This window comes from Tursiops truncatus, chromosome 8 (assembly GCF_011762595.2).
Source record: "Tursiops truncatus isolate mTurTru1 chromosome 8, mTurTru1.mat.Y, whole genome shotgun sequence".
Taxonomy (NCBI): domain Eukaryota; kingdom Metazoa; phylum Chordata; class Mammalia; order Artiodactyla; family Delphinidae; genus Tursiops; species Tursiops truncatus.
Genome location: NC_047041.1, coordinates 14,704,657 through 14,721,987, shown reverse-complemented (window position 1 = coordinate 14,721,987; position 17,331 = coordinate 14,704,657). Strand labels below are relative to the sequence as shown.

The 17,331-nt window shown below is 51.0% G+C and overlaps 2 protein-coding genes across 4 annotated transcripts in view; one reads left to right on the top strand and one right to left on the bottom strand.

Moving 5' to 3' along the window:
• Positions 1 to 360: 360 nt before the first annotated feature.
• On the top strand, positions 361 to 14,537 carry IL10RA (interleukin 10 receptor subunit alpha). 3 transcript variants are annotated; one of them, XM_019941817.3, is made up of 7 exons: positions 361 to 498; positions 2,591 to 2,705; positions 3,313 to 3,503; positions 4,575 to 4,744; positions 6,472 to 6,619; positions 8,643 to 8,764; positions 11,920 to 14,537. In XM_019941817.3, the coding sequence occupies exons 1-7, from the start codon at positions 432 to 434 to the stop codon at positions 12,844 to 12,846; spliced, it is 1,740 nt and encodes a 579-aa protein (XP_019797376.1). In that variant the 5' UTR covers positions 361 to 431; the 3' UTR covers positions 12,847 to 14,537. The 3 variants fall into 3 exon arrangements, with proteins under 3 accessions (XP_019797376.1, XP_019797378.1, XP_019797380.1); XM_019941819.3 differs by lacking the exons at positions 361 to 498; positions 2,591 to 2,705; positions 3,313 to 3,503 and adding exons at positions 3,662 to 3,747; positions 4,014 to 4,148; XM_019941821.3 differs by lacking the exons at positions 361 to 498; positions 2,591 to 2,705; positions 3,313 to 3,503 and adding exons at positions 3,663 to 3,747; positions 4,014 to 4,082.
• SMIM35 (small integral membrane protein 35) overlaps positions 14,247 to 17,331 on the bottom strand; it is a 59,765-nt gene continuing 56,680 nt past the window's right edge. Inside the window, 1 exon segment of the mRNA XM_073807949.1 lies at positions 14,247 to 17,178. The gene's annotated coding sequence lies outside the window, so the exon portion shown is untranslated.

Genomic DNA, 17,331 nt, shown 5'->3' with positions numbered 1-17,331 from the left:
ACACACACACACACACACACACACACACACACACACACACACACACACACACACACAGCCTCCAGGCTACCCAGACCGCTTTCACCCTATTACACCGGGGGCCCCGGGAGGCGAGGAGGGTGAGAGTTGCCCAGAGCCCGGCCCCCGCCCCGGGACAGCATGCGCAAGCCCTGCCCCTGCTTCCTCTCCACCTGCCTGGGCTGACCGCGCTCCGCAGCGGTTCTGGCTCCCTGACGCCGCTGCTCGGGCTCCCTGACGCCGCGGCTCGGGGGCGGGGCATCTCGAGGCTCCGCCCCTATGACGTCAGCCTAGCGGGGCGTGGCCTGGCAGGCGGTCGGAGGTTTCAGTCTCAGTCCCGCAGAGCGGCGACCGGAGGCAAGCATCCCAGCTCTGGCTTCTGCTCCCGCTCCGGAGGATGCGGCTCGACTAGGATGCTGCCGCGCCTGATAGTGCAGCTTCCGGCCCTCCTCAGCCTGCTCCTCGGCTTTCGCGCGCACGGTAAGGATCGGGGTCTAGCCCTGACCTCTCCGCGCCCGTCCCGCTCCCCCTCCTACCGGTCGTCACTCCTACATTAAAGTTCTGAGTCCCACGGAGAATCACGTCTGGTTTGCCCTCTACGGAGAGGGGCACCCATTATCTCCCTACTCCCCGAATCTCCCTCATTCTGGCAAGCCTGGGTCTCAGGCTCACCCGTTGTGGACGTAGAAGAGACTGAGATTGACTAGGGGAGGGGGAAGTATGGATAGAGAAGTTAAATGACCCCCCCCCACACACACAAGTCACCGTCCACCCGCCTCCCTGTGCGTCATAAATTTACCCCTGGCTTTTTTGTTGTTCTAGTTCAAATGAAGAGACTGCTGGTCCCTCTGGGGAATTACTTTGATCTCAGTCTGACTCTACCTTCCCTTAGCTCTCCGATTAATCTATTTCTGCCCCGTGCCATGTCACCCTATCTCAGCACTTTTCCCCCACTATTACCTGTCACCCCCATCGGATCATCCCTTCTCCTTCTTTAGCCCCCAGTGCTCTCCCACTGCCACCTGCCTCCCTCCTCCCTACTGCTACTCCTTAGCTCACCTAACCCAGCCAGAAATCCTGGAAAGTTTCTGCAATTGAAAAGACTAAATCCTGAAGGGAGAAAATGAAAGGGCTGGGAGCCGGAGGGACCAGGAGCGGAGGCAGGGAGAGCAGGGACTGAAACTGCTTCTACATGACGCCAGAATACGAAGTAAAACATGCAGTCACCATTCACATGATAGAGAGCTGAGCTGGGGATGTGCAGCCCCAACACCACAATGACCCACTGTGTTTTTCACTTTCCGTATACTGTTTTGAAATCGAGACACAGACTTGAGGATCAAAGACAGTATAAGAAAGAAAGCAAGGGACCGGGACACATGTGCTTTCTAAGTGAGGATGACAGTCAGAAAAAAGAAGCATTATTAGAGAGATGATGAGAAGTTGGAGAACAAGGGAAGCCTGGGAGTCGCTGTCAGATGGAGAGACATTAAGGGATCGAGGAGGAGAGAAGAGGAGCTGAATGTGGGTATTGGCCTTGACGTACTTCATTGCATTCGATTGGCAAGACTCTTAAAGTAGGTGTATTTATCACATTCTTACAAATGAGAGAACAAGTTCAGGGAGGTTAAATGATTTGTCTGAGTCACACTAGCAAGTGCTAGTTTGAGGCTCTTGAAGTTAGTTTCCCGTGGTGAGAGGTGTAGCTGGCTGTGAGGGGAACACAGGAGGTGGAGAGAGGCACTGGTACTTAGTAAATATCACCTTGGAGCCAAGGGTGCCAGCTCTTTGTGGAAACGTCCTCAGCCCAGTCTAGACCCAGGGCTGCCTGTTCCACTCAGCCTGAGGCTGGGCATCTGGCTGCAGTAAAGCCCTCCGAGAAGTGGGGGCAAGCACTCAGCTTGGGGTTCTGTGAAGAGAAACAGGTAGATGCCAACTAGCAGGATATCTGTGTACCCAAAGAACTCCAGAGAGGGGGGCCTTGGGCTAGAGCCAGGGCTGGGACCAGGGTGGGGACCAGGTGTGGGGACGGAGAGCAGGCCTTGGGATGGGGCTGGAGCAGGGACAGGGATTGGGCAGAGCCAGGGACCAGCTCATCTGAGAGCTCATTGTGGGCACATCTTAGCCCTCAGCCCCTGCCTTCTTGCCTGGGAGGCATCACACCGACCTTGGCTCTTCTCAACCAGCACTTCTGCTTCTGATCACCTACAGCACAGGACAGTGATTTAAGGACACTATACTAGCTCTGGGATCAGATGCATCTGGATTCAAAGGCCCACTCTACCGCTTACTACCCCATTGACCTTGGGCAAGTCACTTAGCCTCTCTGAACTTTCCTTTCTTCTCTGGTGAAATTGGGGTAATAAATGCCTACCTTGTAGGATTACTGTGATAATTAAATGAGACAATATATGTAAAGTACTTAGCTGAGTGCTCAGCTCAAGGTAAAGTGCTCAGTAAATGGGAGCTGTTAGAATGCCTGCCACCATCACCACCATCATCTCCTCCCTGGCAGGGAGGTGGAGGGGACCTCTGCTAGCTCTGGTACTGACACTGTTCTCCCTGCGGACAGAACTGCCCAGACCTTCATCTGTGTGGTTTGAAGCAGAATTTTTCTACCACGTCCTCCACTGGACTCCCATCCCGAATCAGTCTGAAAGTACCTACTATGAAGTGGAGCTCCTGCGGTAAGCAAAAGGGAGGATGGAGAAAGGAGGGAGGTGAGTGAGGGAGTGGGTGAGTCCATCCCCTTCTACCCACCCTGGCATGGGAAGATACCTGCCTTGTTACTGAAATGACACCGGGAAGGACCCTGGCACATATCCATCAGTTGACAAGTACTGATCAAGTCTCATATGGGCAGAGTAGTGTGCTGGAAGCTCTGGGTGAGAAAGCCAAGGTATTGCCTTTATCCTCAAGATTTTTCCATGTTATTGGAAAAACAGGAAAAGCATCCGTAAGCCAGTTGGAGAACAAGGAAGCCCTAAGGACTACAGATGTAGTTGGGAGAAAGGAGGTATTGGGCTGTGTTGCAGGGAGTGGCAAGTCTTCCTGGATGAGTTGGCGTTTGAGCTACTCGTATTCCAATCTAAGAGTCTTCTAGAGCACAGAGAAATTGGTACAGAGTCCCAGAACCAAGGGAGATCCCCTTGCAACTAGATGCCCCGGACTAAAGGGAATACCCTGAGGGCTATACCGTCATGAGAGCTCTCCCCTGGCCTCTTGCTTCCCTCCTAAAGGAGTTAGGTTTGAGCACAAGTTCCTCTCCCAATGCCTACCCCGCTATCTCCCCAGGTATGGAGTAGAGCCCATCTACTGGAACCCCATCCGCAGCTGTAGCCAAACCTTGGTGCTGTCCTGTGATCTCACCATGCAGACCCTGGACCTGTATCATAGCAATGGTTACCGAGCCAGAGTCCGGGCAGTGGACGGAGGCCAGCACTCAAACTGGACCTCTCCCAACACCCGCTTCTCTGTGGATGAAGGTGCTTTTCCTCCCCGGGACCTAGAACATGGCTTTCAGGGTCCTTTCTGGCCAGAAGCTCTAGTCTAGAACTTTTCTTTCCATTCCCATAGCTCGCCTCATCTGCCTGGGTTCCTGGCCGGGGATTTAGTTGCCCAAACAAGCCTGAGTCAGGACTTTGGAGAAGGTTTAGATGAAAATAGCCAAGTTATTCAAGATTTAAAAGGGAACTGGAGTTGTTTATCCTACAGAAGAGAAGTCTTGGGGTGAGTTGGGGCAGCTGAGTCATGAGGGTCAGGTTGGTGTACTTGTAGGGTTCTGGGAGGGGAAGCAAATCCATAAGCACTCAGCATAGGGCAGCAAGCTGGAGGCAGAATTTCTATCAGGTCCTCCTCCCTTTAAGAATGAATTCCTCGGGGTCAGTGTGTGAGGCTTTGAAGCAGGGAGGTGCTATTGAAGCAAAGTTGGGAGTTTCTCTCTGCAGAGAGAAAAGAATAAGCCCCAAATGTGATGGGATTCTTTCCTTCTGCAGATTGGGACTGACTGTGCGCTATGTGTGCGGCAAGGCTGCTCTGCAGAATTCAGAATGATGCTCTTGGAGGTCATTGTCTCCCAAATGCCTGCCCACAGGCCGGTACTCCACTGGCTGCAGAAACATCACTGAAGAGTGTGTTTAAAACAGGCATTTCCTGGGCTTCCCTGGTGGCGCAGTGGTTGAGAGTCCGCCTGCCGATGCAGGGGACACGGGTTCGTGCCCTGGTCCGGGAAGATCCCACATGCCAGGGAGCGGCTGTGCTCCGCAGCGGGAGAGGCCACAACAGTGAGAGGCCCATATACCGCAAAAAAAATAAAAATAAAAAAAATAGACCTTTCCAGGGCCCAGCTTCCAAAATTCAGATTCACTGTGTCTTGAGTGGGTCTGGGCATCTGCGTTTTTAACATGCTCCCCAGGATATCCTTATGTTCTGCCAGGTTGAGAAACCTGTAGCCCAGGTTTTAGGGTGGGTAAAGCTTGACCCTGGAGGCCAGGTATGGATGGGGTGCCCAGGCCCTCCCCAGGCTGCACGCCTCATGGTTTTGTCTCCCGACTCAGTGACTCTGACAGTTGCCGGCGTGAAGCTAGAGGTGCACGATGGCATCATCTTTGGGGTGATCCAGCTCCCCAGGCCCAAGATGGCCCCTGCAGGCGACACATATGAAAGCATCTTCCACAACTTCCGGGAGTATGAGATTGAGGTTCGCAAGGTACCAGGACGATATAAGGTATGGGATTCCCCAAGGCCAGGCTTCCCTTGTGTACCCCTGGGGAACTTTTCCAGCAGAGTCGAGAGAGCTTGTGGGGCAAGTGGGGGTAGCCAAGATGGCCTGAGCCCTTAAACCTGTGCTTCTGCCACGTGGCAGGGACGACAGTGCCCGCTAGGTGTCAGGCAGCGCAGGAGATGTTATAACTATTGCTTCCAACCCCCTTGCAGGGGGGGATTTTATTCCATGTTATAGATGGCAAAATGAAGCTCTCAGAGGCTATGAAAATGCCCAAGCACACTCCCATAAATGGGAGATCTGGAATCTGCAAAATCCATCCTCTTTCCTTTCAACCACAGTTGATTCTAGCCTCTTCTGGGATGGTCCTCAGTATCTATAAAATACTTCCTTTTTGCTTTTTTTTTTTTAACATCTTTATTGGAGTATAATTGCTTTACAATGTTGTGTTAGTTTCTGCTGTATGACAAAGTGAATCAGCTATACGTATACATATATCCCCATATCCCCTCCCTCTTGCGTCTCCCTCCCACCCTCCCTATCCCTCCCCTCTAGGTGGTCACAAAGCACCGAGCTGATCTCCGTGCTATGCCGCTGCTTCCCACTAGCTATCTATTTTACATTTGGTAGTGCTTATATGTCAATGCCACTCTCTTACTTCGTCCTAGCTTACCCTTCCCCCTCCCCGTGTCCTCAAGTCCCTTCTCTACGTCTGCGTCTTTATTCCTGTCCTACCCCTAGGTTCTTCAGAACCATTTTTTTTTTTAGATTCCACATATATGTGTTAGCATACAGTATTTGTTTTTCTCTTTCTGACTTACTTCACTCTGTATGACAGACTCTAGGTCCATCCACCTCACTACAAATAACTCATTTCGTTTCTTTTTATGGCTGAGTAATATCCCATTGTATATACGCGCCACATCTTCTTGATCCATTCATCTGTTGATGGACACTTAGGTTGCTTCCATGTCCTGGCTATTGTAAATAGTGCTGCAATGAACATTGTGGTACATGACTCTTTTTGAATTATGGTTTTCTCAGGGTATATGCCCAGTAGTGGGATTGCTGGGTCATATGGTAGTTCAATTTTTAATGTTTTAAGGAACCTCCATACTGTTCTCCATGGTGGCTGTGTCAACTTACATTCCCACCAACAGTGTAAGAGGGTTCCCTTTTCTCCACACCCTCTCCAGCATTTATTGTTTGTAGATTTTTTAATGATGGCCGTTGTGACCTGTGTGAGGTGATACCTCATTGTGGTTTTGATTTGCATTTCTCTAATGATTAGTGATGTTGAGCATCCTTTCATGTTTGTTGGCAATCTGTATGTCTTCTTTGGAGAAACGTCTACTTAGGTCTTCTGCCCATTTTTGGATTGGGTTGTTTGTTTTTTGATATTGAGCTGCATGAGCTGCCTGTATATTTTGGAGATTAATCCTTTGTCAGTTGCTTCATTTGCAAATATTTTCTCCCATTCTGAGGGTTGTCTTTTCGCCTTGTTTATGGCTTCCTTTGCTCCTTTTTGTTTTTAATACAAACTAAATCATGGTAATCACAGAGATCTTGGGCTGCCTCGATAATGCAGGGTTTTTTATCTTAGAAAAAGACCACTAAAGGGGGTTGGCCTTCAGTGCTTTAGAGCATCTCTAAAGCCCCTTCGGCTCTCAGCTTGCATATGGCATGGAACAAGGATATCGTGTTTACTGCTCTGATTGTTTTCGTTTCAGTCCCATGACAAGATAAAACATGAAAACTTTAACCTCCCAGTCCCGAGAGGGGTGGGAGAGTTCTGTGTCAGGGTGAAACCATCTGTCAGCTCCCGAGTGAACAAGGAGGTCTGGTCCAAGGAGGAGTGCATCGTGCTCACCCCGCAGTGTGAGTTGGTCAGGGCTGCTGTCTGGGCAGAAGGGAGGCAGGAAGGGCCTCTCACTTCTGAAAAGCATTCCACTGAGGGCTGCCGATGTGGGGCGCTGTGCTAGGTGCCCCCCAACTGCGACACAGCTCTCCATCCTCACACAGCTCTATGAAAGAGCTCCTATTGTCCCCATTTTAGAGATGCAGAAACTGAGGCTCAGTACCTATAAGCAACTTCCAGGGTGTGGCCACAAAGCCAGGTCTCCCAGCTCTGCGGGTGCTTCCACTGGAGCCCAGCTGCACTCCCAGGAGCCCTTCTGCAGCACTCCTCAGCCAGCTGTGGTGGTTCCTGTTTGTTACATTCCTCCGCTGTCTTTTCTTAGAGCTGGGGGCACCAAGGGCTTCTCCGAACTTCCCCTCCTCCCCCTCAGAGGAAAGCAGAACTGAGCTGACTCCTCCCCACAGCTGCAAAAGTCAGCAAATACTGTGCCAGGCTCTCAGCCCGGTGCTGGAAAGGGGAGGGAGGGAAGGGAAAATGGCATGTGAAGGCTGTGGTTCTGCCCACAAGGATCTTACAGTCTGGCTGGGAAGACAGGGTGTGCCCAGAGCAGGCTGTAACTAGCTACTCAGGACAACATATGTCAAGTGCCCAGCGAATCATGCCAACAGTCAGTGCGCTGGGAGTGCCCGGTCCAGTGTGGGCAGCGTCCAGCAATGACCAGAGGGACTCCTTACTTTTCTGCAGTACATTTCAGTTTATGGCAGACACGCACAAACTCATTGTCATTTCAGCCTCACTCTGCCTTACTGAAGCAGAGGAAGGCACCATCTGTGTGCCAGGCGGCCTTAAGAGCTTTTCAACATCCACTCACTGATATAGAAATAGTTTTGTATACAGGTCTAGGTTCAAATCTCAGCGTCGTCACTTATGAAATATATGACCTTGGGCAACTTGCTTAACCCCTCTGGGCCTCAGGATGCTAACCTATAAAAATAGGGAAGATAATAGTATTCACCTCCTAAGGTGGCTATAAGAATCAGGTGACATAGTACAGTAGTCCCCCCCCCCTTATCTGAAGGGCATACGTTCCAACACCCCCAGTGGATGCCTTGAAAGCATGTATATATACTATGCTTTTTCTCTATACATACATACCTATGACAAAGTTTAGTCTATAAATTAAACAAAAATTTAAGAGAATGCCCAAATTGACACCATCACTACTGTTGCACTTTGGGGCCATTATTGAGTAAAATAAGGGTTACTTGAACAAAAGCACGGGATACCACAACAGTCCATCTGATAACTGAGGCAGCCACTAAGTGACTCACGGGTGGGATCTGCTGGACAGAGGGATGATTCATGTCCCGGGCCAGACAGAGTGGAGCAGTGTGAGATATCATCATGCTACTCAGAACGGCACACGATTTAACTGATGCATTGTTTATTTCTGGAAATCTTCCATTTAACGTTTTTGGACCACAGTTGAACACAGGTTAACTGAAACCACGAAAAGCAAAACCACAGATAAGGGGGGATATTATAAAGGGCTTGGTTCATGGTAAGTGCTGTGGGCTTCACAGCCATCTATGAGGTAGGCACTATTATTTTGCCCATTTCGTAGACGGTAAAACTAAGGCTCAGATAGGCTAAGTAATTTGTCCACAGCCTCACAGCTAGTAAGTGGTAGAGCTGGGATTTGAACCCAGGTCTGGCTGCTCCCAAAGCCTCCCTTCTTACCTGCTGTACCATCCTGCCCCACCGCTATGTATGCCTTCATGTGAGTTTTGTGCAGAGAGCTGGAGGCCATGTGTCTAGTGAGGGAATCCTTCAGGGCAGAGGTTGGAGGGCCAGGCAGGGACTCCCAAGAATCCTGGCGTGGCCTCCAGAGTTGTGGCCTAGAGGTAACCTGGGGGGTGTGTGGGGGGGGGGGTCACTCGGCCCCTCACCGAGAGGCTCCTGAGAGGGGCCATGGGATCCTCGGGGACTGCCCCTCCATATCCCATGGCACCAGGCTATAAACCCATCGCTCTGGGCCCACAGATTTCACCGTGACCAACCTCAGCATCTTCTTCACCTTTGTCCTGCTGCTCTGTGGAGCCCTGGCCTTCTTCCTGGCCCTCCAGCTGTATGTGCAGCGCCGGGGGAAGCTGCCCACCGTCCTGGTGAGTCTCACGGGGAGGCCACTGCCCCATCCTTCCCGGCCCCACCAGGACTCCGGGAGGCAGGGAGAACCCTCCCAGGCAGGCCGTGTACCCTCAGCCCTGACATTATCAGAGGCACCTTCATCAAGCACCATGGGGGCGGAGGGAGGGCTTGAATGCCAAGCCCAGCACGGAGAATGTTGCCTTATAGTGGCCCAGATAAGACACAGTAATCCCAACCCGCCATGCGCCATTTTGTTACTATTTGCCAATAATTGGCCACAAACCAGCCCCTGTGCATTAGTACCTCGGAGTCAGGTAGTTATAGCCTCACTTTACAACTGAGGAAACTGAGGCGTAGAGAGATTGTTACGTGCAGAGGGTCCCACAGCCAGGAAGAGTCAGGGCCGGAGCCCAGCCTTTCCCATCCCTAGAGGCTGGCGATGGGTGCTCTGGAACAGGCAGACAAAGGGCTGCTGTCAGTGTGGGAGAGAGCAGAGCGGAGAGGTGATGCTGAGAGGCGAGCATCTCCGGACCTTCCCACAGCCTATCCTCTTGCTACACAGTGCTGACAAACACCGCATTTGTAGTCAGCCGGCCTCCAAAGTTCAGCTTGCCACATTGAGCAGCATTTCCAGACCACAGCCCGTCTCTGGCCTGGGATTCAGACTGGACCAAAGGTGGTCCCCACAGCTGACATTACTGTGATGGTCGAGGGCTCAGCTGTAAGGGTGGGCTCCTTCAGGGAGACCAGGGCCCAGGGAAGCTCACAGCTGGAAGGGGACCCTCCACAAGGATCCCAGGATCTCTAGGAAAAATAAGGAGAGAGACAGAGGCCCTCTGAAATTATTTTGAGTAAGAACTCTGGGATGGGGATGGAGGGGAGAGAAGAGGGGTGGGGCTGCCTGGTGAGTGCACCAAGGAACCTGCCCTCAGGGATGGGTAACTAGACAGCAGAGTAGTAGGAAAGGACCACTGGATGGGAGAGTCTTAGTTGGGCTTGGGAAAAGGCATCTAGTAAGAGAGAGGTAGCTGTTGAGTTACAGTTACCAAGCAAATACAACATGCAAAATGTTGTACGGAAGCAGCTGAGTAATGTGGCCACTGGTCCCAAGGGGCTTGATTACGTCTGGTGGGGCAGCCAACGAATCAACGATTACGTTTAATGCAAACCAGTGAAATGGACATAGATGCAAAAATGCCAAAGGAGATGACAAGCAACCTCTGTTTTTGTTGTTCTTTCTGAACATTTGGATCACAGAATTGACTTGTCCTCATGAGTTTTTTCGTCCTCAAGATAGGTACAGCCCAGTTTCCTTCCTCTAACGATCACAGCCGTTACTAACTTTATAAATAACATGCACTTGCTTGTTCTCATTCATTAGCTGCTTTGATCTGATCTTCAATGATTATCAAAGTAAGCATTGTTAAACAAGTGGGGATTACAAATCAGGACAGTTGAGTACCAATTCCAGATCTATTTGTTCTTTGCTGCTGTGTGACACTGGGCAAGTCATTTAACTTCTCTGAGGTTCAGTTTTCTCCTCTAGGAAATAGAGATAATAATACTTCTTTAGAGAATTATTAGAGAGTAAAATTCAGTTCACCAAGTGTTTATTGAGTGCTTTCTCTGTACCAGGCACTGTTCTAAGTATTTTACATGCATGAACCACAACTTGAGAAGGCAATACTGTCATTACTTCCATTTTGCATAGGAGGAACTAAAGCACAGAGAGGATAAATGATTTGGCCAAGGTGACACAGCTGATAAGAGGCAGACCTGGGATTTGAACCCGTGAAGTCTGGCTCCAGAATACACATCCTTAGTCACCAAGCCACATGATATCAATAGGGATACAACCAATAAGAGTTGCATTAGAGTCATCACATACAAAAGGAACAAGGGCAGATGTGCAACAGTGAGTCAGTAAGTCAGTCAACAAACCTTTGGAGTGCCTACTATGTGCCAGCTCAGTTTAAGCTCTGGGAACAGAGTGGCCCATAAGAACAGACGACTCCTGCCCTCAAGGAGTTTCTATTCTCTTGGGGTTGGAGATCGTGTGTGTGTGTGTGTGTGTGTGTGTGTGTGTGTGTGTGTGCGCGCGCGCGCGCACATGTGGGGGCACAGAAAACAAAAAAATAACTCCAGGAACTAAGTGCTAGGAAAACATAAACTGGGTTAATGGGAAGAGAGTGTCTGGAGCACTGCTTTAGCAAGGGTGATTGGGAAAGTCTCTCTGAGGAGATGACATCTGAATTGAGACCTGAACGATAAGGAGGATACAGCCATACAAAGTGCTAGGAGAAGAGTATTCCAACCAGGAGTAGCCTGTGCAAAGGCCCTGAGACAGCACTGTCCAGAGCAAAAGGAACACCAGTGCGGCTGGGGCACAAGAGCAAGGGGGAGAGAGGTTAAGTGACTTCCCTGGGCCTCTGGGCAATTAATGGGGAACGAGGCCCCTCAGCTGCTAGCTCTGCTTGTTTCACTGCCCCACGCTGCAGCCAGGCTGTGTTTCTGTGAGTCACTCAGGGAGTGAAGAAATTAACTCGGTGTCTCACATCCAGCGTTGTAAGAGATGAAATGAATAACATGGGATAGGATAGGACAGGACAATACAATAGATCACAGTGCACAGGTAGTAACGAAAATAAGTATTTCGTAACAAAATAAGTATTTTCGTAACAAAATAAGTAACAAAATAAGTATTATTTTGTGACATTGGTTTCAATCATATATGAGTTATATATTTATGGGCTATTTACATACAGGTTATTGTGTAACATATTTCTTACTTGGGGTCATAGTGGAAAAGAGTCTGAAACACATTTCTAGATCTCAGTGGGTCCAGCCTGCTTTCGGGTTTGAAAGGCACTGCTGATAGAGCCTCCCGAGAATGTTCACCTTTCCCTGCAGCCTCCCATTCTGCCTGTCATTCTGTCCGAAGTCCGAGAATACGGGCTTCTTAGGTATCTGGCCTGAGTCAAACTGAGAATTGCATGAGGAGGAAAACTCAATTCTGAACCAAAACCGAAAGGACAAGTGGCAGTGTACTCCAGGCTCTGCACGACCCCTCTGTTGGAGCAGTACCTCCTGAACCCCTGGCCTCCCCTGGCCACACTGGGGCGGGTTCCTGCAGGTGACCCTCCCACCCCTCACTCTACCCTCTCCTCCCCAGGTCTTCAAGAAGCCCAGTCCCTTCAGCCTCATCAGCCAGCTTTCCTGCCCAGAGACCCAAGACACCATTCACCCCCTCGATGAGCAGGCCTTCCCCAAGGTGTCCCCAGAGCTGAGGAACTCGGAGCTGCACGGCAGCACGGACAGTGGCTTCAGCAGTGCCAAGCCATCCCTGCAGACTGATGAGCCCCAGTTCCACCTCCCTGCCCCCCACCCCCAGGCTGGGGGTACTTTGGGAAAGGGGGCGCCCCGGTTGCCGGAGGACAGCTGCAGTAGCGGCGGCAGCAAAAGTACAGACAGCGGGATCTGCCTGCAGGAGCCCAGCCTGAGTCCTGGCACGGAGCCCAGCTGGGAGCCGCAGGCGGGGAGCGACAGCCGGGACCAGCTTGACAGTGGCATTGGCCTGGTCCAGAACCCTGAGGGGCAGCCTGAGGATGTTCAGGGTGGCTCAGCTTTGGGCCCTGTGAGTCCCCTGGGACCGGAGGTGGCTGCGGGAGAAGACCCAGCTGCAGGGGCCTTCCAGGGCTACCTGAAGCAGACCCGGTGCCCGGAGGAGAGGGCAGCCGAGGCGGGCGGCCTGGAAGAAGAGTCCTCCTCAACAGATGGCCTTGGCCCCAAATTCAAGACATGCGTGGACGCTGAGGTGGACTGGCCTCTACCAGCCCTGGCCAAGGGCTATTTGAAACAGGACCCCCCAGAAATGACTCTCACTCCCTCAGGGGCCCCAGCTGGACAGTGGAACCCACCAACTGAGGATTGGTCACTCCTGGGCTTGACCCGCTGTGGTGACCTTGGAGCATCTGACTGGAGCTTTGCCCACGACCTTGCCCCTCTGGACTGTGTGGCAGCCCCAGGCGGTCTCCTGGGCAGCTTTGACTCAGACCTGGTCGCCCTGCCACTCATCTCCAGCCTGCACTCAAGTGAGTGACTCGGGCCAGAGGGCTGCTTTTCGTTTCCGCTGCACCCTGCCTGGACCCAGAGGGGCCCCAGGGGATGAAAGTGAAACACGAGGCCAGTCTGGGCACTTTTCTGCAAGCGTAGTGAGGCCAGCGCCAGGCCTGGTAAGTGTCCAGGGCAGGAGGACACTCAGCTAGCACAGGGTACATGTGTGGCATTGGCCTCCTCTGCAGACGGGGCCCTGCAGACTCTGGCGGAACTGAGAAGGGCAGGGCAGAGATCTCCACCTCCTTGGGATGCTTCCCATATTGTAAAGGACTGCTTGCTCAGGGGAATCATGGGGCCTTTTGGAGTTGTGGTGAGGCCACCAGGCTGAAGTCAGCTCAGAGAGCCAGGCCGCCCTGCTGAGGCCAGCCATGTGTCAGGGCCTCCAGCAGGATAGAGGGCCGAGAGGATGGAGGCTTCAGGGCCTCGCTGCAGGGGCCATTTCTAGGAGGTAAAAGAGGGAGCAGGGGTCAGAGGGAGCTGAGATGCAGAAGGGGGCTTCTGGCTCAGAATCCAGTGCTCTGGGGATGGCTTGTGTCCATCTGCAGACAGCACCCTCTTTCAAGCAACTAGAGCAGCATCCCCCTGGGGCACTTGGAGTGGCCAAGCCATGCACTACCCTCACCCTGCTGCCCACACCATCTTGCTGACAGTACCAGCGAAAGCATGGGTGTTTGTACTGGTCAAAACTCAGGCCTTCAGGTGGCCTCTAGGCTTGGACGCCACCTTATCTGCCCAAGAGGGTCAGGGTTAGGACCTGCACTGTGTTTGCTGCTGACATCCAGCTATAGGACAGGACACTGGGGTAGGGTCTCTGTTCAATGATCAGCTGTGCGACCTTGGGCCAGCCACTTCTCAGAGGGCCTCAGTTATCCCATCTGTGATGTAAAGAATCTCTAGGGGACCCTTCTAGATGATGGATGGATGATAGCCAAGCTGGCTTCTGGGGTGACATCTCCAACCCCAACTGACCCTGGGTAGGGAGGAAGCCACGCCTTCACAGAGCTGGCTTCTTTCCCATGCCGCAGGCTAACTGATGTAGCAAGAGTGCATGGCATTGTGCTGAGAGAACAATCAGACCCTGGGCCCAGAGAGGGGGCAGGTGTGGGCCCCGCTTCCCCACAGTCAGTTTAGAATCTGTCTGCAAAGCCATTTTACAATCCGTGGGCAGGGAACCTGGGAGGGGTGATAGGCCTGGGGCGTGCCCACCGCCCAAGTCATCCTCGGCCCTGTGTTTTCCGTGGCATTCTGGGAATAGACATCAGGCCCAGGGAATCCAGCCAGAGCCCCTTCCACTCTGCCAGGAAGCTCGTAGGCGCCAGTCCGATAATAACTCCCTCTAGAAACAGGCTTGAAGGAGGGGTTTCTCAGCGTTTCCTTGGAAGGTTTATTTATTTATTTTGTTCATTTATTTATTGAAGAAGCAGCAAGATACAGGGAAAGAGTTCTGGGTATTTCGATAGCCTAGGAGTTCTCATTCTGATTTCACTGTTTCTAGCCGTGTGACCGTGGGAAAGCCACTTTTCCTCATCTGTGAAACCAGAAAACGTTGTCTGACTTGTTTCATTCATAAGGGTGTGAGGTTCCACTGACGACGAGGATGTGAATGTGCCTTGAACGCAGGCTCTGTAAATGAGTGACATGTGTTCTTTCTTCCAATAAATTGTCAGAACCACAGGAATCTTGGGAAACCAATCAGATTTCTGATGACACAGTGGCTGGTAGAGGCATCAAGTTGTTGACGACCGAGAATGATAATGAGTAGATGTGCGATGTCACTTTAAGCTACCAAGACTGAGGACTTAGGCTCAAATCAGGTCCAAGTCGTCATGTTAACATTTATTTTCTGTGACCGTGGGCAAGTTTCTTACTAAGTTCCAGTTTCTTCATCTATAAAATGGGAATAATCATTCCTCATGGGGATGTCAGGAGGTTTAAATGAGATCACACATGAAGAGTTACATTTAAAGCTGTATAGGGAAATGGACAGTTTTTCTTGGAAACAGGTGAAAATGAAAGAGATCATGAAAAATGTATGTTATGTGACGAAATTGCTGAAAGAGTACGTGAGGAAAGATAATGAATGCAACGTAAGGTATAGAGCATGTAATGTAATGAGAGGTAATGAAAATGAGTGTAAATGAAAGAGTATGCAGAGGGTTCTTCAAGAAGACTGAAAAGGAAACAGTGGGACAGAAAACACTATCTTTTGGATGTGAATTCTGACAACTTGAAAGGAGACCCGACAGCCCCTCCCTTCCAGGCAGACAGCAGACCAGGCATTCCTGGAGCCCCGCCAGCTGCTCCCCCCAACGTGGACGTGTGTCCCAGCAGTGCTTCTCGTAAGTGCAGAAGCCATCTGCATTCAATTCTAAAAGCAGCCTCCCCCTTCCACGAAAAGCCACGTGTGGGTTTCAGGCTCTCCCCGAGCTCAGCCCAGCCGGTGGAGCAGACCCAGGGCTTGGGGCCTGAGTTTGGGGTACACTTTGCTCTTTGTCGCAGCCTGGATCCTCCAGGAGGTGGTCGGGGACACCACATCTCTGTTCCCCTGTGTCATCTCTGATGATGCCTCTCCCCTTTTACTCTGAGAAAATAACCAGTTCTGGGGAAGCATTGATCCTGTTATCTTCAGAGAACTTGACTAATCTTATACCGTTTGGTATAAGATTATAAAAGCTCAGACTTTTGCCCCGAAGGCCTCCTTGTCAAATTGGTGTATGGGGTTGGTCACTTCCTCCTGGAAATGAGTGTTGGAGATGGCGTCTGCCCAAGGGAAAGGCCTCTGGGGCAGGTTGGATGAAGCCTGGCTGAGACATGAATAGGAAGTTTCAGAGAGTAAGACGAATCCCTCTCAAGGAACTGAGGCCAGTTTGGATGGAAGAGAGGAAGCATGGAGTAGTTCAAAGGAGAGAGTGGAGTCCAAGCACGTGAGCTCTTGCAGCAGGCTTCCCTTATGTGGAAGGAGTAGGAGTTTGTGCCGGGTCTCCTCCTCTTTTAAGCTGCTTTCTGACCACCCAGCACGGCCAGGGCCATGGGATAAACTGAGCGAGTTCTTCCAAACAGCAGTGAGACACTGCCAGGCTTCTTGGGAATTTGGAATAAAGTCTCCAAGAGATGGCCCCGTTTGTTCCTACACTGAGAAACCTCCTTCGAGGGCTTTTCTAAGCTGAAGGATGGGTGATTCTGCATTTCTATGAGCTAATGGAACTTCCACTTAGTAAGGAGATGGGAAGTGGGCATTCTACTGAACTCTGTTTTCCCGAGTTTGTAAATAGCTATAGTCAAAGAGTCTGCCTCGTCTTTCCCCAAAGATCTCCATCCCTCCCCACCCTACTCCCAATGCACACACGGTCACAGCACACACACCACCCCTGAGATGGTCCCACCCACTGCACTGAATGGAGCCCACAGGGCAGTGCAGGTGGAGGGTCGCTGAGCCCCGCCCACGAACGGCAAAGAAGGGGGTCTTGTTGTGCCCACCTGGGACAGCACACTGGTAACCATGTGAGGTAGTTCTAGCAGTTAAGGCTGATTTTATCAAACCCCAGTCTAGAGGACACTAGGTACTAGAAGGCATGACTCATCTATTTCCTGTAGTGCTCATGGGTTTCTTTTAAAGCAAACCCACAATTAAAAATTTCTGATTAATCATTTATGATCACTTTTGTTGATAAGCCACCACACCTCACTATCAGCTTGATCTTAACTTCATTTTCACTCCCATAAACATTCAAAAAGGGTGCTGGGACCCAGTAAACACTGACAAGGGTTGGGTGAGGTGAAAGTTGTGTTTTAGAAAGATAACCCTGGTCAGTACACAACAGGGTCAATACACCCTGGCATGAGTCAGAAGGAACCAGGCAGAATGCAGGGTGACTGTTGGAGGCATTCCTTGTCAGCATTTCATTTCTTCAAGAAACACATTATTAAGCATGTACTATGTGCCCAACATGGCACTCGGCCCTGGGTCCAGAGTGGTGAACAAAAGATGTACAGCTTCATGGAGGGCACCTCTGCTTATGAAGATAATCACCAAGCTACTCAACAGACTAACAAACATATTACTATAATCAGTGATAAGTGCCATGAAGGAAACTAATGTCCACACACGAGATGGAGGCAAGCAGCAGAGAAACTGAACAGGAGGTTGTATTAGTCAGCTCAGGCTGCTATAACAAAATACCGTGCTTCAACAACACCACCGTTATTTCTCACTGTTCTGGAGGCCAGAGGTGTTGGCAGGTTCATTTCTTGGTGAGGGCTCTCTTCCTGACTTGCAGATGAGGCTAAAGATTCATGATGGCCCCTTCTCCTTCTCCTTCCATAGTGGGATGGGATGGGGGTAGGGGTGGTAGAGAGCTCTGGTTTCTCTCCCTCTTCTTGTAAGGATACTTTTTCCACTGTGAGGGCTCCTCTCTCACAACCTCATCTAACCCTAATCACAAAGGCCCCACCTCCTAATACCAGCACA

Coding starts and splice junctions, on each gene's coding strand:
- IL10RA (XM_019941817.3), top strand. CDS start 432: ATGCTGCCGCGCCTGATAGTGCAGCTTCCGGCCCTCCTCAGCCTGCTC. Junction 2,706..3,312: donor TATGAAGTGGAGCTCCTGCG/GTAAGCAAAAGG, acceptor CTATCTCCCCAG/GTATGGAGTAGAGCCCATCT. Junction 3,504..4,574: donor CCGCTTCTCTGTGGATGAAG/GTGCTTTTCCTC, acceptor CTCCCGACTCAG/TGACTCTGACAGTTGCCGGC.